Consider the following 24,959-nt stretch of genomic DNA (forward strand, 5'->3'; position numbering starts at 1 on the left):
CACTATGCTACCAGAGCTCCCTAAAACAAATTATAGAGAGATGTTATGTTCAAAATAAGACATTGTAAAATCCTTCAGTTTATCACTTTTTTTTCCTTTCGTAATCATAATAAATTTTAGTTTAAAAACTTCTGGGTTTTGATGTTTACCTTTAATAAGAAAAATGTTTTTCCTAATACATTGCATCTGAAAGAATGAGACTTAAAAAAAGGATGACTGTCAACGTTGAATGAGTTCATTTTTGTGTGTGTATATAATAACTCTTTCGATATTTTATAAAATGTGAAGTTGGATGGTTATTATGCGTCAGTCCTTCAATTCGTTCTTGTATTTATACAGAATTTTCTAAGGGAGAGACTTTTAGTACTCTTTCAGTTTTCATCATCTCAAGACTTAAACATGATAAAGCACAAAAAATTTTATCTGCACTTTTATTGAACAGTTTGATATGTAAGTGTTTCGTGGAATTTAAATTGTTATTGATCTGAGATTTTGAATGATTTAGATAATTCCTTTCAACCATTATGCTTTTGGGCAGTAAGGCCAACTCTTAGTACTTTATTTGTAGGTTATCAAATTGAAACAACCTTCATTAGAGAGAGAATGGAGAATTTCAAACATAGACAAAGGTAGACGGGAATATCCTGAGCTCCATGGACCCTACTCTCATTTGAAACACTTACTGACTCATGATGGCCATTCTGATGTCACCCATACCCATGTCCACTTCCTCCCTTCCAGTTGTATTTTGAGGCATAGTCTAGATTTTATATAATTTCCTCTTTCAAAAGAATCTCCAACAGATTAAAAAACATATTCACAATGCCATTATTAACCCAAATAAAATTCCTTGATGCCATCAAATAGTCAATGTTCAAATTTCCAAAGTATAAACATTTATTTGCATTGGGATCCAGATAATATTCATATCTTGCAATTGATTGGTATGTATGTATGTGTATGTATATATACACATATATATCTTATTTAGGAGAGCTCTGGTAGCGTAGTGCCTGAGGCACTTGACTGTCAACCAGAAGGCTGGTGGTTCAAACCCACCAGCCACTCCTTGGAAGGAAGGTTGGGCAGTCTACTTCCGTAGTGATACTGCCTTGGAAACCCAAGGAGGGGTCGCTATGAGTCAGGTCTGACTCATAAATGTTAAAAACATCTTATTTTAACTTCACTTGGTGGCACAGTGGTTAAAAGCATTCAGCTGCTAACCAGAAGTTTGGCTTTTCATACCCACCAGCTGGTTCATGGGAGAAAGGTGAGTCAGTCTGCTTCCATCAAGATTTATGGCCTAGGAAACCCTATGGGTAGTTCTTCTCTGTTCTGAGTTGGAGTTGAGTCTGGCAGTGGGTTTTTCTTTTTTTTTTTTAAATTGCGTATTGCTTTCCTCTTCACCCAAGTTAATATGTGTCTACCCCTAGTTGAGATCTTAAAAAAATTTTTGTTTTTTATTTTGTTAATAGCTTTCTTTATATTTTTCATGGCTTTTTGTAAAAAAAAAATTATGAAATTAATGTTCATTAAAATTTAGAGTCATAAAATTTAGAGAAAAGATAAACTTTTTCTTCCCTATGTGGCAGGTAGAATGAGTGTAAATGTGGTGGTATATTTCTTTGTATATATATTTCTAGGCTTTTTAAAAATATTTTTTAATATATATGTTTATATGTAACCAGAATTATTTAGCACTATTGAGAGATTCTCTATAGCCTCTTTTAAAGCACTTTTAATGGTTGTATGATGTTCTATTAGATTGTTTTGAGTTCTCATTTGCGTTCATCAGTATTAGCTCCTTCTCTTAAAATTTTCTCAGGATAGATTCTTTGAAGAAGAGTCACTAGCTTAAAGGGTATGAATAGTTTTAAAGCTCAATAAAAGCATGCTTACAAATTACCTACTTTAAAGATGAAGTAGTTTCTTTATAATGTACTGTATAAATATAATATGTACTTGCTAAAATTATGGCTTACTGTAGTTTAAAATAAAGGTTTACTTTTTAGTATTTTAAAGGGTTATCAATTTGATATTTGGTCTTCTAATTAAAACCAAACTTTATTTAAGTAGAATGGAACCAATGAGACTCCTTAGTTAAAAGGAGAGAGACACAAATACCTTCAATTAGGCAAGGGTTTCTGTTACATTGTATGACAGAGTATGTTCTGGGACCATGCTCATTTACACTGGTTCCTGATTATTCATCTGTCAGAGTGAGAGGTGCCCCTCAGAAACACGGACTAGTAAGCCGTCCCTTGAAGCAGAAAAGACATTTGATCGTGTTCTTCCTACCTACAAGACTAAAAAAGATTGAAAAACAATCAACACAAAAAAGATTTTCAGTAAGAGCTGCCTTAAAAAGGTTTCGTGACTATTTTCTTTGGTGGCTCTCTCTTCTAAGGTGAGATCTTTAAGGTTAACTTAGAGGTGGCCACCAGGACCCTCTGTCACGTCTCCCCCAAAGCTAACTGGTCAGAACTCTGTACTGAAAGTCTTGGAGACTTTTGAAATAGTATTTCTAGAGCCAACTGTGATTGATCTAATATCTTGACATTCTTTTTAGGCAAGGGGGCTGATTTGAGTAAGCCCCCATGTCGAAAAGCAAAGGAAATCCGGAAAGAAAGGAAAAGGTTAAAGCTTATGCAGCCAAGTGCAGCCGGGGAACTCCAGGGTGTCCCGGCCCAAGGAGAACCGCCATCTTTGATCCCGCCAAAGGCTAAATCCAACCAGCCCAAATCCCTTGAAGATTTAATTTTTGAACCTTTACCGGAGGATGCAGCCCACAAGTTAGAGGTATTTTGGAGGGTGGGTTGTTTGTTCATTTGGTTAGACTGTTGTACTTGGTGTTCTTCATTGGGTACCTAGTTTATTTCTGTTGGCATTTATGCTAATCATTTAATGTGTTGACATTACCAAACAGAAAAAAGTGAATGAGGATGGAATAGCACGTGCATTTACTAAAAGTGCCTTGCTATTTAAGAGTAATCTTTTTAAAAAAGATTTTTTAGAAGATCTTTTTTGAAAATGCATTAAGCAGATTGGCTGCTAAAGCTGTGGAAACAATTCCTGCTTTGGCAATTTATTTTGGAAATTGCTCTAGCTTTTGGTTTCTCATGACTGAAATTTAGTTGTTAAAGCAAAAGAGAAAAGTGCTCTTTAAAATTTCAGTTTTGGCTGTTTCTGTCTAAGTATTGAGAGAGAATAAATAGACTACGCTTGGCAAATCCCTGTTTCACCCATCGAATGCCCTGATCTCGAGCTAGCCGGCAGTTAGGAGCTCGACTGACAAGCACTAAGCTTCCCCAGGACTGCTGTAACCCTCTCTTACTCGTTTTCCCCGAGCCAGTGTAGGCGTGGATACTGATAGAGCTAAGTCTTTTATTCTTTTCTAAGTGATCTACACCTTCCAGATTAAGTCTAGATTTCTCGTTTTGATATTTGCAAAATTAAAAAGTAATGATTTTATAATTTTCTCACAGTTAATCAGTAACAGGTCAGCCTTTGAATTTATAGCTTAATACCATCCATGAGTATCACTTACTGCCGAAGATCTGACACTAAAAATTAACTTTGGCACAGGCTCAGCAGTGGGACATGATACACAGTACCACAAGGAAGATTTCTTTTCATTACTTTGTTCATTGGCTATTCCAATCTTGGTAGTGACCCTTCTTTGAAAATTGTGAAGAGTCTGTTAGGCATTTGCTGCCTTGTTCTTTTTTTTTTTCAGCTGACACTCTACTTAAAATATGAGGAGTCTTCTATCTTTTGACAGAAGAACAAGTGGAAGATAAATAGTGATGTCTTCAGGGTGCCAGGCATACCTATTCACAATTCATGCAGTGCAAGTCTCTCACCTTTTTTATGCACCCAGGATGTACAGAGACTCAATATCCACTAGGTGTCACTCTTTCTTCAAAGAAGAACTACTGAGTGATGGTGTGTAGGATGCGCGTGTGCGCGTGCACACACACGGACACAGAGTTTGCAGTTACACCTTTATTATATTGCATTTGGTTTTCTTTTTTTTCTGTTTGTTAATGCATTTTAACTGCTTGGTGTCCCATTTCTCCTTCTAGCTCTTTTCCATATTGTAGTCAGTTATATTAGCGTCACCATGAATATTTTGTCATTCTGTTCTTCCATTTGACATTTTGCTTCAATTAAGCGTCATTATCCTGTGCCTCCTTGGCTGTAGATTTTTGAAAGCACAGAAATGGTGCCTAAAATAAGAATAGCTTTGTAGCTCACATACTTGCGTGTGCTAGTAGAAACACAAGTTTACATACTTTTATAAAAAGTTAGAATGCTTTATCTTTGCTATTTGTGAATAAATTTTGGTAATAGTAGCAGTGATACTAAATAATGGTAAAGGTTCAACAGATGTAGCCATTACCATGTGTCAGTTACTCATCTTCATTTTACGAATGAGGAAACGGGCATCGAGGTTAAGTCACTTGACCAGATGATGGAACTCATTTTTCACAAAGGAAATCTGACTTCTGAGTCTTCATTTTTAACTGTGCTGTGAAACAGGATACCCTTTGGTGAGGGTAGTCTTTTAAACTTGTAAAAAAAGGTTGTAAGTTTAGAGTTATTAACAATGAGTGAAGACATTTCCAACAGGTAGGATCCCAGTTTTAGTTCTTTGGAAGGACTTACTGAAGGTGAGTTCTATACAGCATAGCGAGGGCTTATTTTTTGTGTGACGTGTGCAGGCTTAGAGGAGTCATTCACCTTCCTTGAAGAGCTCCTTCGGCCTTCCTCGTGTTTCTCTGAAGCCCCGTAGGCTGTCAAAATAACTGTTTATTTACTGATCATTGCTTTTTAATGTTAAAATATTATTGCAATATGTTTATGTGTTAATATTTGTTGTGGTTCTTTCTGAATGGGAGTAACTGTAAATACCTATCCCATGGGATGAATAAATGAATTAATAAACATTGTTTTTAACTCCTTCTGAAGGTGAAGGTGGTGAGATCATCTCCACCAAGTTCTCAGTTCAAAGCCACATTTCAGGAGTCTTACCAGATCTATAAACGTTACCAGATGATTGTTCACAAGGACCCATCTGATAAGCCAACTATGAGCCAGGTCAGCGGGCCACGTGTAATTTTTATGTGCAGATGGAACTTTCCCCTCCATTTGATCTCATTGTATGAATTCTGCATTTATTTGTGGTACATTTTATTTATAGTCAATTTGCAGCACACCTGCAAAGAGATAGGACTGTGAATTAATTAATATTCTGAAAGTGCAAATTTCACCTGCTGCTGTATTACGTGACAGCTGTGTATAAAATTGCAAGTTGGAAAGTAACACATCAAATAATCTTTATTTAAAGTCACTGTATGAATGCATTCATGTATAAGTTAGTAATAATACTTATTATTTATAGCACTTTAAGTTAAAATTTCAATGAGTAAAAGCAGAATACTCTGTATTTTTAAGGTAGGCATATTTACACAGCTCTGTTAATAGCTTTAACCACATTTAAAACTCAGACAGGGTTCATAGCTGCTAAATTATTCTTTGTTAACGTGCTGCCTTGGCACAACTGACAGAGACTACAAAATTAAGATAATAGAATGTTTTAATAGAAGTCCTAATGTGCTTATAATTTTATTAATAGCATTACCCAAGAGGAATTTGGAAGGGGAAAGAGTCTAACATGCCTCATATAAGCAGAAGTCAAACAAGTAGTGGCAACAATACTTGAGGCGCAGTTAACAGCAAGTTTGACTTTAGTGTAAGCAGAGAATCACTACAGGTGGGTAGGGAAACAAACAAACATATAGGAAGCCGTCTGGCCCTTGGGAATTTCAGATTTCCATCTTATCAGTGCAGTTAGCACCTGAGGGGCTCCAGGGTTCACTCAGTTCAGGACAGAGGCCAGAGCTGAGCTTTGGAAGTGAGTTTGTGGAGATGCTGCTCTAGCCTCACCTTCAGAAGCATGTAGTTGGGTGGAAATGTTTCAATAGCCTTTGCTTGTATTTCCCTTGCTCTGAAGGTGAGGCTAGTACCTGTCTCTTTTGAGGACCCAGAGTTCAAGTCGTCCTTCAGCCAGTCATTTTCTTTGTATGTCAAGTATCAAATGACCATACACCAGGATCCGCCTGATGAATGTGGGAAGACTGAGGTACCATTTGTTAAATGTTTTTTCCTATGTAGATGAAGTTGTCTGAGAGATGCATAATATAGTGATGGCATAATATACCTTCTTGCCATTTTCTTATTTATTAAGTAGAGCTGATGAGCCTTGCATTGTGTATATTGAACTTTTCTGAAGATGAGACGTGAGCATTTTAAAGTCATTGGAAAGAAAGATGGCAACTTCAGGATATGTTGTTCCTGTGTGTTCTCTCCAGGAACTGAATGGAGCGTGCTTATTCTGTTCAGACATGCAGGCTAGGTCATTAGACATTAACTGAGTGTCCATTGTGTGCCTGACTGTGTGCCCCACAATAAGTCTCTGTCTTTGAGGAATTTATAATCAAATGGGAAAGACAGGGCAGTCAACAAAAAATAGCTTACCAAGAAGAAAGGGACTGAAATGAAACATGTTGGGGGTGTGGAGCATCATTTGACAGGCAGTTACTGAGGGCCTGCTGTGTCCCAGGCCTGTGCTAACTGCTGGGGATATGGACGAATGAGAGGCCGTGTAGTTGTCACAGTGGGATAGGGATGCACTGGAAGAAGCCACCGATAGGTGACAGTGAATTAAAGTTTTGACTTTTGTTTGTTTAATGGCACCGAATGCGTACTTTAAAAGAGCTGATTGATAAGGCGGGTGTTAATGGTGCCTGCTCCCTGGCAAGGTGTGACTTCCCGGGTCTTCCCAAGCCTGGCTCCTTAGAGTAGCCTGCAGACCAGCATCTTCTGCACCACCTGGAAGGCAGAGTCTTGAGCTCCGCTTCAGACCTGCTGAATTGGAGATTTGGCGTCTTAGTTAAGACTGCCTAACCCAAGGTCATGAAGATAGCTTGGCTCTTACATTCTAAGAATTTTATAGTTCTTACATTTAGGTCTGTGATACATTTTGAGTTCTTTTCTTGTGTGGTGTGAGGAAGGGGTCCAACATCATTTTTTTTGCATGTGAATATCCAGTTATCTCAGAAGTGTTTGTGGGAGACCTTCTTTCCCCGTTGAATTGCCACAGCACCCTTGTTGAAGCTCAGCTTATTTCTGGAGCTCATTTCTGTTCCATTGATCTGTGTGACTCCTTAGGCCAGTGCCACATAGCTGTATAGTAAGGTTTGAGATCTGGAAGTGTGAGTCCTCCAACTTTGTTCTTTTTTTAGAATTGTTTTGATTATTCTGGGTCCCTTGAGTTTCCATAAGAATTTTAGAATCAGCTTGTCAGTTTCTGCAAAGACATCAGCTGGGATTTAGATAGTGACTGTGTTGAGTATGTAGATCCATTTGGGGATATTGACATCTTAACAACATTATGTTTTCCAGTCTATGAACATAGAATATCTTCCCATTTACTTAGGTCTTGTCTAATTTCTTTGAATAGTATTTTGTGATTTTCAGAGTGTAAATGATAGTGTGAATTGAATTCTTTTCTTGTTCATTGCTAGTGTATAGAAATACAATTGATTTTTCTATGTTGATTTTGCACCCGTAACCATGCTGAACTCATTATCTGTTAGTTGTTTCTTGGATCCCTTAGGATTTTCTCTGTCACGTCCTCTGCAAATGGAGGTAGTTTTACGTCTCTTCATCCTGAATGCTTTTCTTTTGTTTCCATGGTCAGAACCTCCAGTTCAGGGCTGAGTAGGAGTGGCAGGAGCAGACGTCGTGTCTTGTTCCTGGTCTCAGGGGGAAGCTTCCAGTCTTTCACCGTTAGGTGCCCGTTGCCGTGGAGTCGATTCCAGCTCGTGACAGTCCCCGTGTGTATCAGGGTAGAGCTGTGCCTGTGAGGTCTTCAGGGACGGCCTTTGGGAAGTAGTTTGGTGCCCTTGAACCACCAGCCTTGTGGTTAGCAGCCAAGCGCGGTAACCGTTTGTACACCCAGGGACTCCAGGAGGATGTCAGCTGTGGGTTCTTTGTGAATACCCTTTATCACAGGGTAGAAGACGATGCTCTCTGTTCCTGTTTGTTGAGTGTTTTTATCCTGAAAGCCTATTGGATTTTGTCAAAATGTTTTTTTCTTCATCTGTTGAGATGATCATGGGTCTTTATCTTTTATTCTATTGATGAAGTGTATATTATATTAATTATTGTTTGGATATTAAACCAACCTTGTATTCCTGGGATAAATTCCACTTGATCATGGCATATGTAACCCTTCATATGCATTTCTGGATTTGTGCTATTTTGTTGTGCAGGATTTTGCATCTGTATTCCTAAGATGCTGGCATGTGGTTTTCCTGGGATGTCTTTGTCTGCATTTGATATCAGGATGTTCTTGGCCTCATAGTGTGAGTTGGGGAGTGTTTCTTTCTCTTCCACTTCTTGGAAGAGTTTGCAAATAGTTGGTATTAGTTCTTCTTTAAATTTAGAGATATGTAGAAGTTTTATTTTGTGTTTTCTTAAATTTACAGCACTGTTACGAGATTCTAAAATGAGTATGTATCTCAGTTGATGATAAAGGTTTGTTTTATCTGGTCAGCCTCTTGGATTGTATTTCTTTTTTTGTGTGACTTTGAGAAAATTTCTCTATGGGATAAAAATAACTTAGTTTGCTTATTTATTTATTTATTTATTAACAGTTTTCAAAGTACTTTAGAATATCTCCTTTGATCTTTGTAGCAGCTCTGTGGCACTGAGACAGGGCTGGCTGTAACCCTGTTTACTGTGGAGAAACAGAGATTTGAGAAGTCTTCCCGTCTAAGGTCAGACTGGGATTCAGCTTCCTGTCTTGCTACCCTGTTTGCAGCTAGGGAGTCAGCGCTCTCAGTTGTGGGGCTGGCTGCAAGAGAAACAGATTTAAGTGTACTGCTTTGCTTTGCAGCCTTGAAGTCTGATGTTTCATACTGAAGAAAGCTTGATGGTTCAGTGGTGGAAGCCTGGTCTCCCATGTGGGAGACCTGGGTTTGAGTCCCAGCCCAGGCAGTTTGTCTGTCAGTGGAGGCTTGTGTGTTGCTATAGTACTGGACAGGGTTCGGTGGAGCTTCCAGACCAAGATGGACTGGGAAGAAGGGCCTGGTGGTGAACTTCCAAGATCAGCCAGTGCGAAGCCTGTGGAGCTCGGCAGCCCAGTCCACAGCTAACAACGGGGATGACACAGGGCCCGGCCGCGTCCTGTTCCCTGGGGGACTCGGCAGCAGCTGGCAGCAACACTTTGCCCTTCAGCCGTGAGGTGTGGTGTTGTGCACCGAGGGAAGCTAATTCTCATCATGGACAGCAAAAGTAGTTTTTCCCCCATATGTGACTGTCATTTTCTACACAAGCAAACGGCTGTGTTCCTGTGCTGAGGCAGAAAGAAGCCAAAATCATTTGACCACTTCTAAGATCTGCTAATGGGCTTCAGGGGTTGGGGTTCACAGCAGTTCTCTGGATGTGGTGTCCTTAACATCATGGGGGATGTGAATTGAATTATGTTCAAGAAAATATATTTGTTGCTTTTGTGGTTGTGAAACACTTCAGGTAAACAACAGGCAGCATGGTAACGGGGAGATTGAACCTCTATCAGTACCTGCATCAGCACCCGCGCTGGCTCCCGCATCAGCAGCCGCGTCAGCACATCAGAGCCATCTTAACTCTGTTGGTAACTGTTGTTGTTGTTGTTGTTATGTGCCGTCGAGTCGGCCCCGACTCATAGCGACCCCTCCTTGGGTTTCCGAGGCAGTATCACTACGGAAGTAGGATTGCCCAACCTTCCTTCCGAGGAGTGGCTGGTGGGTTTGAACCGCCAGCCGTCTGGTTAGCAGGCAAGTGTCTTAGCCACTATGCTACCAGAGCTCCCGTTGGTAACTGTAGGATAGTTATTTCAACCCCCTGAAAAGCAGGTGATTATGTGATGAGAAGATAAATAAATGCAGAGTGTTTGGATATCCCAATGTAGTAAGTCAGTTTTTAGTAACACCTTTACAAAAGAGCACATAATGACAGCTAGTGAGATTAAATGGGACTTTGTAAATTACTCCAGTTATTTGTTCCCATTAATATTTTCAGTCATTCAAGTAGATACAACATTTTCAAAATAAAACAATATAAATAGCTGGAGTATCGTGTGACTTCTTGTCGTTGTGTTAGGTGCTGTCGAGTTGGGTCTGATTCACAACAACTCCACATACAACAGAATGAAACACTGCCCAGTCCTGCACCATCCTCACGATCATTGCTATATTTGAGTCCATTGTTGTAGACACTGTGTCAGTCCATCTCGTTGAGGGTCTTCCTCTTTTTCACTGACCCGCTACTTGACCAAGCATGATGTCCTTCTCCAGGGGCTGGGAACATGTCCTTGTAACATGTCTAAAGTGCATCCTAACTTCTAAGGAGCATTCGGGCTGTACTTCTTCCTAGATAGATTTGTTCATTCTTCTGGCAATCCATGATATATTCAATATTCTTTGCTAACACCATAATTCAAAGGCATCAGTTATTTTTCAGTCTTCCCTATTCATTGTCTAGCTTTTGGTTGCGTGTGAGGCAATTGCAAATACAATGGCTTGGATCAGGCACACCTTAGTCCTCAAAGTGACGTCTTTGCTTTTTAACACAGTGAAGAGGTATTTTGTAACAGATTTGCCCAGAACAATGAATTATTTGATTTCTTGACTGCTGCTTCCATGGACATTGATTGTGGATCCAAGTAAAAGCTTTGTTTTCTTTCTGTTGAGGAAGGAGCTCTGGTGTTGCAGTGGTTAAAGTATTCAGCTGCTAACCAGAATATTGGTGATTTTAATATACCAGCTGCTCACTGGGAGAAAAATGAGTCAGTCTACTTTGGGAAGGATTTACAGCCTTGGAAACCCCAGGGGACAGTTCTACTCTGTCCTAGAGGGTCACTGAGTCAGCATCAACTTGACAGCATTAGATTTATTTTTGGTTATGTTGTGGTGTATTCCATACTAACGGCTGTAATCTTTGGTCTTTATCAGTAAGTGCTTCAATTCTCTTCACTTTATTGAAGCAAGGTTGTGTTGTTTGCATATTACAGGTTGTTAGTGAATCTTCCAGTCTTGATGCCTGTTCTTGATACAGTCCAGCTTTTTGGATTACTTGTCTGCATACAGATTGAATAAGCATAGTGAACGAATGTGACCTAGCTTGTGTGTAATATATAGCCAACATTTAAGAATCTTTGTTCTTTAACAAAGGAAAAGAAGGAGAGAATACAAATAACATAGATAAGAAATGAATTGGGTGGCCTCACAACAGAACCAACTGAAATAAAAAGGGTAATATCAGGATACTGTGAAGAACTGTACTCTAGCAAATTTGAAAATCTAGAAGAAATGGACAGATTTCTGGAAACATACTGCTTACCTAAACTAACACAGACTAAGGTCAAAAATTTGAACAAATCCATAACAAAAGAAGAAATTGAACAGGTTGTTAAAAATTACCAACAACAACAACAAAAAAAACCCTGGCCCAGATGGTTTCACTGGAGAATTCTACCAAACATTCAGAGATCTGACACCAATCCTGCTCAAAACTATTTCAGAACATAGAAGAGGATGGAATCCTCCCAAATTCATTTTATGAAGCAAGCATAACCTTGATACCAAAACCAGGCAAAGGCATCACTAAAAAGGAAAACTACAGACCAATGTCCCTCATGAATATAGACACAAAAATCTTCAACAAAATCCTAGCCAATAAACTCTAACAAAAAAATAATACATTATGACCAAGTGGGGTTTGTACCAAGTATGCAAGGATGGTTCGACATTAGAAAAACAATCCATGTCATCCATCACATAAATAAAACAAAGGAAAAGAACCACATGATCATATTAATCAATGCAGAAAGGGCGTTTGAGAAAATCCAACTCTCATTCCTGATAAAAACTCTCAGCAAAGTAGTAATAGAAGGGAAATTCCTCAACATGATAAGGGGCATATATGCAAAACCAATAGCCAACATTATTCTCAATGGAGCCAGACTGAAACCATTCCCCTTGTGAACAGGAAACCAGACAAGGATGTCCTTTATCACCACTTCTGTTCAACGTTGCATTGGTAGTCCTAGCCAGGGCAATAAGGCAAGAAAGAGAAATAAAAGGCATCTAAATTGGCAAAGAGGGAATAAAGCTATCTCTATCTGCAGACGACATGATCCTATACATAGAAAACCCAAGAGACTCAGCAAAAAAACTATTGGAACTAATGGAACAAATGGTGCTGCATAGTGGCAGGATGCAAGATCAGCATCCAAAACTCAGTTGGATTCCTTTACACCAGCAAAGAGATTGCTGAAAAGGAAATAAGGAAATAAATACCATTTATAATAGCTATCAAAACAAAACAAAACAAACAAACAAAAAAAACCTGGGGAATAAATGTTACCAGGGATACAAAAGACCTGCACAAAGAAAACTACAAAACACTACTTCAAGAAACCATAAGAGATAAACATAAATGGAAGAACATACCATGCTCGTGGATAGGAAGATTGAACATTGTGAAAATGTCAATTTCCCCAAAGCAATCTATACATTCAATGCAATTCCAACCCAGATCCCATCAACATTCTTTAAGGATATGGAAAAACCAATCACTGATTTTATATGGAAAGAAAAGAGACCTTAGATAAGCAAAGCACTGTTGAAGAAGAGGAACAAAGTAGGAGATCTCATACTTCCAGATCTCAAAACCTACTATACAGCCACAGTAGTCAAAACTGCCTGGTATTGTTACGACGACAGACATATAGTCCAGTGGACTAGAATTGAGAACCCAGAAATAGATCCATTGACCTATGGTCAGCTGATTTTTGACAAAGGGCTGAAATCCATTAAATGGGAAAGAGATGGTGTCTTTAACAAATGGTGCTGCTAAAACTGGTTATCTGGTTGCAGAAAAATGACACAAGATTTGTACCTCACACCATACACAAAAACTAACTCCAGATAGATCAAAGACCTTAATGTGAAACCTAAAACTATAAAGTTCCTCAAGGAAAAAATAGAAGCAAATTTAGGGACCCAAGTATATGGCATAAATAGACTGTCAAGCATAACCCAAAATGGACAAACAGCTGAAGATAAACTAGATGAATGGGACCATCAAAAAATTAAATCTTTATGTGCTTCAAAAGACTTCTCCAAAAGAGTAAAAAGAAAACCTGTGGTTTGGGAAAAAATATTTGGCAATGACATATCTGACAAGGGACTTTTCTCTAGAATTTATAGAAAACTCTAACATCTCAACAACAAAAGACAAAGCAATTAAATTAAAAAATGGGCAGAAGACATGAATAGACACTTCACCAAAGAGGATATTCAGGTGGCCAACAAACACATGGAGAAATGTTCACGATCATTAGCCATTAGAGAGATGCAAATTAAAACAACAGTGAGATACCATCTTGCCCCAGCACTATTAAGTCCTACTCAACAGAAAATAACAAATGCTGGTGAGGATGTAGAGAGTTTGGGACACTCATACACTGCTGGTGGGACTGTCAAATAATACAACCACTGTGGAAAGCAGTATGGCATTTCCTTTTTAAGTAGGAATTAGAAATACCATTTGATCCAGCAATCCCATTATTAGGTATATATCGTAAAGGAGGGAGAGCCAGGACAAGAGCAGATATATGCATACCCATGTTCATCGCAGCACTATTTACAATAGCAAAAAGATGGAAACAACCTAGGTGCCCATGAACAGAAGAATGGATAACCAAACCGTAGTAAATACACATACTGGAATACTATGCAACCCTAAAGAATAATGTAGAATCTGCAAAACACCGCATAATGTGGATGTACTTGGAGGACATTATGCTGAGTAAAGTAAGTCAATCACAGAAAGACAAATACTGTATTAGTTCATTATTGTAAAAAGGAAAGGTTTATATGTGGAAGGAAACTTTCTTTGTTGGTTACCAGGGGTGGATGGGAGGGGAGGGAACACTGTTGGATAGGGAGAGACAAGTATTGATTTGGGTGAAGGGAAGGGCAGTGTGCCAAATGTGAGTGATTAACACGGCATTGAGGAAGAGGAAGACAGAGAGAGGTACAAGGGAGGTACAGACGACAAAGATGAACCCTTTTGCATGTACAGTACTGTGTTGTCAGTGATGGCAAGTATTGATCTATGGGTGGATAGATGGGTGGACAGGCTGAACTATCAGGTGTGTCTAGGCAGGGGGCAGTGTGCCCATGACTATGTATAGGGTTAGCAGACAATATTTCCACAAGCATACAAATATGCATGTTTTCTGAGAATGTCCAGTTGTATAGTAGAGCTGACAAGCGGCAAGGTTGTGGTGGCTTCTTGGGTACAGCCAGCTAACCTGAGGGAGCGAGTAGTTGGACCTGTGGGCTCAGGACCATGGTTGCAGGGGACATCAAGCTCAGATGCATAACATACTACACAAAAACATTGTTCTTCATCCTACTTTGGTGAGTAGTGACTGGAATCTTGAAAGCTTGCAAGTGGCCATCTAGCTGCAATGATGGGTCTCTCCTCATCCAGAGCAAAGAAGAATGAACAAAACTAAAGACGCTTGGAAACAATTAGTCCAAGAGACTGGTAGACCATGCGATCCTCAGCCTATATAACCATGAGACCAAAAGAACTAGATGCTGTCTGGCTACCACTTGGAAGGGGATCGGTGCAGGATATCCTGGATAGAGTGGGAGTACGATGTGGCCCCTAGCCACCCTTCAGGTCTGGAACTGAGCTCACTCCTGTGGCTTCCATCCAAACAATAGACAGGCATATGGGGTGGACATTTCCATCAGGTAGACACACTCCTTGGAGTGATCCATTGTGGGAGAACCAAAGGGCATTGTTTGCACAGGGAGACAGCTGCGAGGGTGGGAGTGCATGGGAGGGAAGGACACAGGGGAGAGGTAACTAATTAAAAAAAAAAAAGAACCTTTGTTCTTCAAAATAGCTTGTGATTCCCTATGATAGAAACATAAGATTATAGCTGAAATTTTATTGATACTGTGTTCTAGAAAATACTATTATTTAGTATTTATTAAGTGCTGTTGTTTCTTTAAGATAATTAAATTGATCCTTAGCTATCTGAAAAATAGTCTGCGGTGATCATCCCAGTCTCTAATGTCCTTCTGAGTCGTTAACGGACTGTTGCCCAGGTTTATTGGAGCATTCGCAAAGAGAAAGGAAAGTTGACAGAGTAGCATAATGACCACCTGGGTACCCGTCAGCTGAGTGAATTTTTACAGCTGAGCTCCCTGGTGCTGCCAGCTCTGAGATGAGGAAATTGAGTGCTACCAGCCCTCCGAAGTTCTCTCTACCGCTATTACCAGGAGCCCTAGCATCACAGTAGTTAAAGCATTGGGTTGCCAACGGAAAGGTTGGCGCTGTGAACCCCCAGCCACTCTATGGGAGAAAGATGAGGCAGTCTGTTTCCATAAAGATTACAGCCTTGGAAACCCAGTGGGGCAGTTCTGTTCTGTCCCCTAGCGGCACTGTGAGTTGGAATTGAATTGATGGCAGTATTTTTTTTGTGTGTGTGTGTGTGTGTGTGTGATTTGGGTGAAGATTTACAGAGCAAATTCACTTTCCATACAGCAGTTCACATACACTTTGTCTCATGACATTGACCACAGTTTACCACAATGCAACAGCTCCCCTCCCACTTCCTCCCCATAGTTACCTCTTCCCAGTATCCATCTCTCCATGCACTCCTGCCCCCTGAGCTGTCTCCCTGTGCATAAGCAGCCCTTCTTTCTCCCATGATTGTTCTCTCCCAGGAGAGTATCTACTTCAGGTAAATGTTCAACTCATATGCCTGTCTTTTGTTTGGCTGGAAACCACAGGTGTGGGTTCAATTCCAGACCTGAAGGGCAGTTAGGGGCCATTGTCTCAGTGGTTCCACCAGGCTCTATTGGACCAGCAAACCTGACACCCCACCTTTTTTTTTCCTCCAAATGATTTTGAGTTTTGTTCCACATTGTTCTCCCTCTCTATCAAGGATCTCCTACATCCCTTCCAAGTGGATGGCAGTGGTAGCTGGGCACCATCTAGTTCTTCTGGTCTCATAGTCATATAGGCTGCAGATCGGGTGTACCAGTCGCTAGGACTAATTGTTTCCATGACTTTTTGGTTTTCTTCATTCTTCTTTGCTCTCGATGAGGAGAGACCCATCGTTGCATCTAGATGGCAGCTTGCTAGCTTTTAAGATCCCAGTCGCTACTTGCCAAAGTAGGAGGTGGAACAATGTTTTGTTGTAGTATGTTACGCCAATTGAGCTTGATGTCCCCTGCAACTATGGTCCCAAGCCCGCAGGTTCAACTACTCTGTCCCTCTGGATAGCTGGCTATGACCAAGCAGTGACCACAACCTTGCCCCTTGTCAGCGCTACTATACACCTGGGAATTCTGATCATTCACATAAACTTGTAGGACCATTGTCTGCCAACCCTATATATGTTCTTACATACACTCCCCATTTCATAAACATACCTAATCGTTTAGGCTGTCCACCCATCTGTCCATCCATATACCCATGTTTGCCTTCACTGACAATGCAGTACTGTATATGCAAAAGGGTTCATATTTGTTGTCTGTACCTCCCATATACCTCTCTATGTCTTTCTCATCCTCAATGCTGCCATATTGGTCACTCCCATTTGGTACATTGCCCTTCTCTTCACCCAAATCAATACTTATCTCTATCTATCTAACAGCCTTCCCTCCCCTCCCCTCCCAGCCCTGGTAACCAACAAAGAACATTTCCTTCTATAGATAAACCTTTCCTTAACTTTTACAATAACGGACTAATACAATATTTGTCCTTTTGTGACTGACTTATTTCACTCAGCATAATGTCCTCCAAGTTCATCCACATTATGCTGTGTTTTGCAGATTCTATATTATTCTTTAGCATTGCATAGTATTCCATTGTGTGTATGTACCATAGTTTGGTTATCCATTCCTCAGTTGATGGACCCCTAGGTTGTTTCCCTCTTTTGGCTATTGTAAATAGTGATGGCAGTATTTTTGTTTGTTTTCACCATTACTGCCACTTTCTTGACTTGTATGACTCTAGATTAGTTTTGCCTGTTCAGTATTTTATGTAAGCAGAATCATACATGTGTAATCTCTGACATTTGGTTTCTTTCACTCATCATGTTAGTGAGAGTCACCCATGTTACCATGTGTTACAGGAGATTGTTCAGTCATTGTTCAGGGCTGTTATGAGTATGCTCCATGTGTACATTCTTGTATGTGGCTTTTGGTGACTACCTTAGCATGTTTCACCGGGGCCATACCTGGGATAGAGTTGCTGTGTCATAGCCTGTGCAGATGTCCAGCTTTTTCATATGCTTTTCCACAGTGGTTGTTCCAGCTTTGTTGTTCTGTGTGAGAGCAGGAGGCACAGGCAGTCAGGCTGTGCTGTTAGTGGTACTTGATTTGATCGCCACAGTAGGGGACAGCCAACAGAGCTCTTTATTAGGCAGTTACCTTTTCCACTTTGCAGTTAGATCTTTCCACCATGCAGGTGTCCTCTTGTCTTGCTATTTGGAAAGTCTCCTGTGGGGTGTGGTGTTTTGGAGACTTGGGTCTCTTGGCTTGACTGTCTTAATACAAGTACCCTTCACCTATAAATACTGCGGTTTGGTTTTGTTTTCCAGATTCCATCAGATGATCTTCTGTGAATCTAAAACCTGTATTAACTGAGGTCATTTCAGGATAATATGCTTTCCCAGAAAACATTGTTTTCTGTATTAGTTCAGAGAACTTTCTAGGAGAGGGTTAAGTAGAGAAGACTTCAGCTTCTGAGGGATCATTATTTATGGGAAAGTTGTCTTACATTCAGGTATATACGATTGAACAGTGAATTGGGGAAAGAGAGTCAACGGGTCTGTTCTAACCCTATGTGGGAAAAAAGATGGTGGACTGTTGGCCTGTTGTCCCACTCCGACCACCAGGTGGTGCTCTCGCTCTAGAACAGGTTTGCTCTTCCCCGTGGTCCCCTTTCGTTGTGTGTGGGAAGGAAGCTATGTGTCTGCAGTCCAGAAAATAGAAATGAAGGCTTTTCTTCTGCCATGTAGTGGAGTGATCTGCACTGAAACAGTGAGTGTGATCGTTACATATGATTCTTTGCTGTTAAAGATCTTAAGTAGTTTTTTGGAACTTAACCTGGAGAAACATTCAGCTTCCTTTTTCCCTCCTAACATCCTTGGACTCTGTGAACACAACAGCAGTGTGTATTAGAAAGTGATTTGACATCAGACTGACATTCTCCTTTTACTCTGCTAAGAAACCAGACTACATCACGTCTTGGTGTGCTGAGGCGGATCTTTGGCAAACAGCCCTGTGGCGAGTTGTCTTGACTTGAGAATGAGTGTCTCATGGTTGGTGGTGGAGATGGTGATGGTCAGCAGCAGTTATTCGGTGACGCCCTCCCCTTCGGGTGGTGCCCAGGGCACATGCCGTACCTGCCCTCCCTGAGCTACGCCTTTGGAGACATGGACTGTTTCATAACTGCCTGGCACATCATTAGTAGAATTTGAATGATGTCAAGATCGGAGCATATGGTCCCCACCGCCCCAAAGTCTTGGGCGATTTAGCTGAATGAAGTAGAGGACTTAAGCAATTATTTGAATAATTCAATTTTAAAAAAAGAAACAAAATGCTACATTTCATGAGCAGCTACTAAGTCAAGCCACAGGGTATGGTGGTGTGTGTTTCAAGGTGTGTGGAAAGCTGTTTGTTACTGGTGGTGGTTTAAATCACCAAAGCTTTTGAATGATGCACTTAGATAAATTGGAGCAGAGGCATGGTGGTACGCCCAGCATGATGTTACTTTTTGGGGAAACCCACAGGGGAGAAGTGAAAGCTAGCACTGGGAACATTTCTCCTTAAAGCTTCTTTTGGCCAATGATTTCTAAAGTCTTAGATCATAAAATCAGAGCCGTATCGGACTACAGAGCTGGAGGGCCTGTATTCTCACTTAGAATTGCAGTCGTCTGCCAGGATAGCATGCTGTGTTGCCCTAGACCATGCTGCTGCCTTACAAAGCAGTGAAGGTGGGCCTGGAGACAGGTGTTTTAACAAGTATACAACAGAAGGACAGTTCCCACATAGATGAAATAGCAGTAGTTGTGTTGCCAAGATTTTACATACTCTCCTCTGGTGGTGTAGTGGTTAAAACATTCAGCTGCTAACCAAAAGGCCGGCGGTTCAAACCCACCAGCCGCCCATAGGAGAAAGATGAGGCAGTCTGCTTCTGTAAAGGTTTACAGCCTTGGAAACCCTATGGGGCAGTTCTGTCTGTCCTAATGGGTTGCCATAAGTTGGAATCGACTCGATGGCAGTGGGTTTTACTCATTTAAACGCTCAGTATTCCCCAAATGGCACGTGTTCCTCCCTGCCTTCTCAAACAGATGCTGAGCGGATGTGCCTGTTGACAGTGGCTCTGCTGCCCGGCCTTTGCTGTGTTGTGATTGGTCTGCTCTTGCTGAGTTTCAGTGTGCCAGGTGTCCTCAGACAACTGCATTTTTGTAAAGTTGCTCTGTGTTTTCTTTCTTTTTTTTTTTTCCTCTCTTCTCTGTTGTCAATTCTCATTGTGTTAGTCTAGTTGTAGCATTTTTTTTTCCTTGCTAATTCCACCACTCATCTGTCAGTTTGTCGTACTGTGGTGATTTGTGGTTTGTGTTTTGCTGTGAGGCTGGAGGCTATGCCACCAGTATTTCAAATAACAGCAGGGTCACCCATGGTGGGCAGGTTTCAGCTGAGATTTCCAACTAAGACAGATTCAGAAGAAGGAAGGGGACTTTGACTTCTGAAAGAATTGTCCAGTGAAAAGGCCTTATGAGTAGCCGTGAAACACTCTCACGTCTACTGCTAGAAAACTTGATGAATAGCCAGCCCTGAAATGGGCTCAGGTATAGCAAGGATTGTGAGGCTGGTGCAGGGCCAGGCAGTGTTTCATTCTGTTGTACATGGTGTCGCTATGAGTTGGAGCTGACTCGATGGTAGCTAACAACAATAACATTATATGCCAGGTACTGTTGGAGCAGCACTTGTAACAGTCTACAAATCACTGAATAAATCAGGATAAAGATCCCTTGCTCCCATGGACCTTACTTCTGGGCTGAGGGTGAGGATGGTCAGTCAATACGTAATAAACATAATAAATTGGTGAGTTACAGAATAGATTGTTGTTGTTGTTATGTGCCTTCAAGTCGGACCCAACTCATAGCGACCCCTCCTTGGGTTTCTGAGGCGGTATCACTATGGAAATAGATTGCCCAACTTTCCTCCCGAGGAGTGGCTGGTGGGTTTGAACCTCCAGCCTTCTGGTTAGAAGTCAAGTGCCTTAGGCACTACACTACCAGAGCTCCAACAGAATAGATTAGTAGGGAGTAAGTGTCATGGAGAAGTAGACCAGGTATAAGAGATGGGACCTGGGCAGGGTGGTTATTGGCTTGGAGACTAGTCACCAAGTTTGTTGGAGCTGTTAGTAAAGTGGTAATCAAGAGGGAGAGAGAGTCTGGCAGTCTTCTGTGAGTTGGGGACATCAGCATTAAGAACATACCTTCTTGATTCCTTATTTTAACCTTGGTTGCTTTCTTCTGGGGTTCTGTCTTTGGTTTGATTGTCTGAAGTTCTGGTGTAGCTTGATAACTGACCTCTAGTTAAGATGTAACTGAGCCATCAGATAGAATCTTTGGGGTGAAATGGGTGTTGGATCTTGATTAACTTCCTGCCTAGGAACAAATGTAGCTGGTGGTAATTACTTGGGTTGAATTATGTAAAGATGACACCCGGACTGCTGATTGACAGCTTGTCACATTTGTAGTCCCTGTGTTTTTGGATTAGAATGCTGATGATACACAGGCTGAGTAGATCCATGGTGCAATTATGAACTCTGACCAGACATTCCAACCTTAAGTCTCAGCTCCCTGGCTTACTACTTGTGTGGCCTGGAGCAAGTCCCCCGATTCCTCCACTTTCTGTACCTCAGATTCCATACTTGCAAGCATGGCGGCGGTGGTGGTAGATCAGGGTTGGTTGTGAGGATTAAATAAGATCATGCAGGTAAGGTGCTTGGTCAGGCGATTGTTGACTAAAGTTCAGTGGCTAAGAATTATCAGAGATGAGATCATGGACAAGTAAGTGATACTCCTGGTCTACCCAGTCAGCGTTTTTCTGTGTTTTTCCGTTGTATTAAAATATTTGTTTGAATCAAAACGAAAAACACGTTATGCTTTAAATTTTAGCATTAAATTAGAGTCAGTCCTTTCAAAGAAAAAAGTAATGTATGTAAAAAATTCATTCTGAAATAATAGCTTTTAATATTCTTTTGACTCTGCCTGTTCTTCATACAACATGCAACAAGTAAAGTGTATTTGTCGGTGAAGACCCGTATTTGTATCTCTTAACTGCTTTACTTAAAACTGGAGACAAAGGAATGCAACAGGGGTTTCTGCTTTTGATTCCGGGCACGAGCATCCCACCTCTGCTGAGGCTAGCACTCCCTGTTGGGCAAATGAGCGACGCTGGGCCGCCGTGCTCTGGCACGTACGCCATGCTTGTTACACCACCTTCTAAGCTAGTGGGTCAGAGGCAGACAACACCCATGACGGCTGCTGGGAGCCACTAAGGTGACTGTCCCCAAGAACCTCTGGCCAGAGAGCTCAGTTGTTGCCCAGTAGGAAACTACACAGGAGGAGCTTGTGTCCACGATGCAAAAAGGTTCAGAGCTGTCCGAAGCTCTCGGCAGTTCTCCTGCCTTGTCCTGCCTTTACAAGCGAAAGCTGCTTTTCATCTCCGAGTGGTTCACCTCGCCAGGGAGCCGTTCAGTGAGCATGAGCTCCTGCAGTAGCAGTAACCTCGCTGAGAGCGCCCCCGTGTGTCTGTGGCTTTTGTATTTTAGTAGTCCTGGTGTCGTCTTTACATAATTCAACCCAAGTAATTACCACTTGCCGCATTTGTTCGTAGGCAGGAAGTTAATTAAGATCTAACACCCATTTCATTCCAAAGATTCTCTCTGATGGCTCAGTTACATCTTAACTAGAGGACTTCGTAGCACTCTGTCTACATTTAGGAGACTCTTCGTGTGCATTCGTGTTAGGTTGTTGTGTTTTTAGCATTGACTCGATGGTGGGGTTTAGGGGAGCAATGGTTGGCGTTGCAGAAGTCCGGGTTAGACACTGCTGGGTTGTCACCTGTGTCTGTGACTCTGTGATGCCATTTCTGAATGCAGTGTTGCATGCTCTCTGTAGGACACATTCTCACTATTGTTGATGACTCGACAGTGGGGGTGGACTTTTTGTTGTTGTTGATAAAGTGCTTCTGGCTTTCAGGATGTGCATGTACAGGGCTCCTGCCTGATGGGCCACTGCCCGTACAGTCTCAGAACTAGAGGAAGACCCACAGCAGGGCTGTCACAGAGACACCATGATCAGTTTATGAATCGACACTTGATGGAATAGGTTACAGAGCCTCCACCCGGCCACACTGTCCTGTGTGAGTCTGTACCCAAAGAAGATGCTCACTGCTTGACGGTTTGTAAAGTACACGGCAAGAACAGAGGCTTGACCGTCAGCTTTCTGAGTACTGACTGGGTGCTATTCAGAGGCTGCCTGGTCTTTAAAATGGCCTCATAGAAAGATGACGAAGTTCCTGTGATCACCTCCTGTTGTTTCAGAAATGATGGTGGACATTCCTGTCTGTAAACTCAGGAAGTAAGATGTTTTGTGAAACATGAAGTTCTTTATTTTCTTAATATTATGCCTGAATATCTCAAACGGGATCATTCCCTACATCTGTTAACTCGGGCCATTACCCAGTGCTTCAGATTGAGTAGAATAGCATGGCTATATTAGAAAAATGGTATTCGTGTGGGCTGCCAGCTGTGGCCATGGACATTTGTTTAATACTCATCAGACATCATGGTGGCATTTGTTAAAAGGCATCTATTTCTACTGTTAAATTTCAGGAGAGAGACAGAATGTCTTTGGGTTTCATTTGCCTTTCTGTGATTTTTCTTTTTCAAAGTATTGCCGTCTGTGTTGAATGTAATATGTGTAATTTCATTACGAAGGAATTTACCAGGTCATTAACTGAAGTGAAGTAGCGCTGGGTATTCTGGTGGCTAATGGAGACGAAAGTGGTGTTTGAGATCTTTTTCATGTTCTGTGAACAAGACTGTGGATGTGTCTTGTGATTCGTTGTTCCGTTTTTACTGCTGTAGGGACGGAGAGCTGTTATTTATATGTTTTGTATTTTGGCAGCTTCAAACAGGACAGGCATTTTTAGGTGTGTTTTGAAATAGCCACGATGCAGATGTTACACGTACAGACAGCAAAGGTGTATGTCAGTTATCAGCACTTAAAGGGGATGTTCGTTTTCCTGGAGAAGCTCCACATTGTTATTTCAGTATCTTTGTTGCTGTTTCACGTAACTTCCATCCTAATTGATATCTCAGTTACTACTGAACTGGAGCTGTTTCTAGATTTAAAAGTAGAGTGTGTTAAATACAGTGAACAGGTACATACTGAGGAAAAGCAAAACCACCCTAAAGAAACAACAGTCTCTCACTGTAAGATGGAAAGTCCCCGTGCTGCTTCTTCCCCACTGGTAGAAGTGGCTGCCCTTTGAGGCAGTGCCTTTCACTCCTGGAAGGAGGGTGGGATTGTCTCCTGTGAGTCCCATGACAAGAGTTGAAGACCACAAAGTTTCCATTTCAAATTTCAAAAGAACTTTTTGTGTCATTTCAGCATTATGAAAATGTAATATTGTGATATAACTTGCACTTTCAGAAAAGTTCTCTTAACAGTTAATATACTGAATCACATATTGATGTAATTTACATTGAGAAAAAATTCTTGAAGTCTCCATTTTAAAATACCTTATCGAGGGCTTGGATGATATATTAATTGCATGGCTTTGGCATTCACTAATATTCTTTTAGGAATAGATTGACTTTTGGAGGAGGTGCCAGGTACATTTTGTAAACTTGAAACATTCATACGGTGGAGAGAATCCTGTAATGTTGTCAGGTGCCTACAACTTGTCAGATTTATGTCTGATCAGCAATTACTTTCATTCACGGCCAATCTTGTTTTATCTAGGCACTCCCTCCTATTCCTCTTCTCCCAAATGATTTTCAAGGAAAGCCCAGACATCATATAATTTCGTTGGTGAATATTTCAATGGGTCGCTTTAAAAGAGAATACAAATTGTTTGTATTCCCTGTGCGTCCTTGCCAGCGTTGTTGCAGAGAGGAAGTTCAAGAGTGCTTGCCTGCTATCCTCAGTGTTGTGTCTTACAGTGATTGGTTTGCATTTAGAAAGATGGAGAGTTTATATTACTCGGGTATTTTATTATTACCGTAAATCTCAGAGGATTTGGAATGTTGATTCCATAAGCATCGAAGAAGAAAACGTTATTAAGAGTTATCGTCGCGTATTATGTATGAAGTTACGTGACAGTCCTCATGTCAGAGCTGAGCTGTAGTTTGCTCTGTCCTTTGTTCATGCCCACCCTCCGCCCCCACAAGAAAAAGTTGGTATTATGAAGCTGAGAGAAACAGGCAGCATATAACACTCAGATGACATTCCATATGTCTGTGTGCTTATAGAGCAAAGAAGAAAATACACATGTGGAGCTGAGGGAAAGTGGGCAGGCTGGGGAAGCATCGAGACCACACCTGTGGAGCTGAGGGAGAGGGGGGCAGGGTGGGGAAGGATGGAGGCCACACCTGTGGAGCTGAGGGACAGTGGGCAGGGTGGGGAAGCATTGAGACCACACCTGTGGAGCTGAGGGACAGGGGGGCAGGATGGGGAAGGATGGAGGCCACACCTGTGGAGCTGAGGGACAGTGGGCAGGGTGGGTAAG

General features: G+C 41.3%; 1 protein-coding gene across 1 annotated transcript in view; it reads left to right on the plus strand.

Annotated features, from left to right (window-relative positions):
• The window catches only part of ATE1 (arginyltransferase 1), a 163,219-nt gene that overhangs the window by 16,332 nt on the left and 121,928 nt on the right, over positions 1-24,959 (plus strand). Inside the window, exons 6-7 of the mRNA XM_007936824.2 lie at positions 2,570-2,799; positions 6,017-6,145. Of these exons, the coding sequence (XP_007935015.1) occupies positions 2,570-2,799; positions 6,017-6,145 (359 nt within the window). The remainder of the gene's footprint in view (positions 1-2,569; positions 2,800-6,016; positions 6,146-24,959) is intronic.

This window comes from Orycteropus afer, unplaced genomic scaffold (genome assembly GCF_000298275.1).
Source record: "Orycteropus afer afer isolate SDZICR_OR568_19922 unplaced genomic scaffold, OryAfe1.0 scaffold00038, whole genome shotgun sequence".
Lineage (NCBI taxonomy): Eukaryota > Metazoa > Chordata > Mammalia > Tubulidentata > Orycteropodidae > Orycteropus > Orycteropus afer.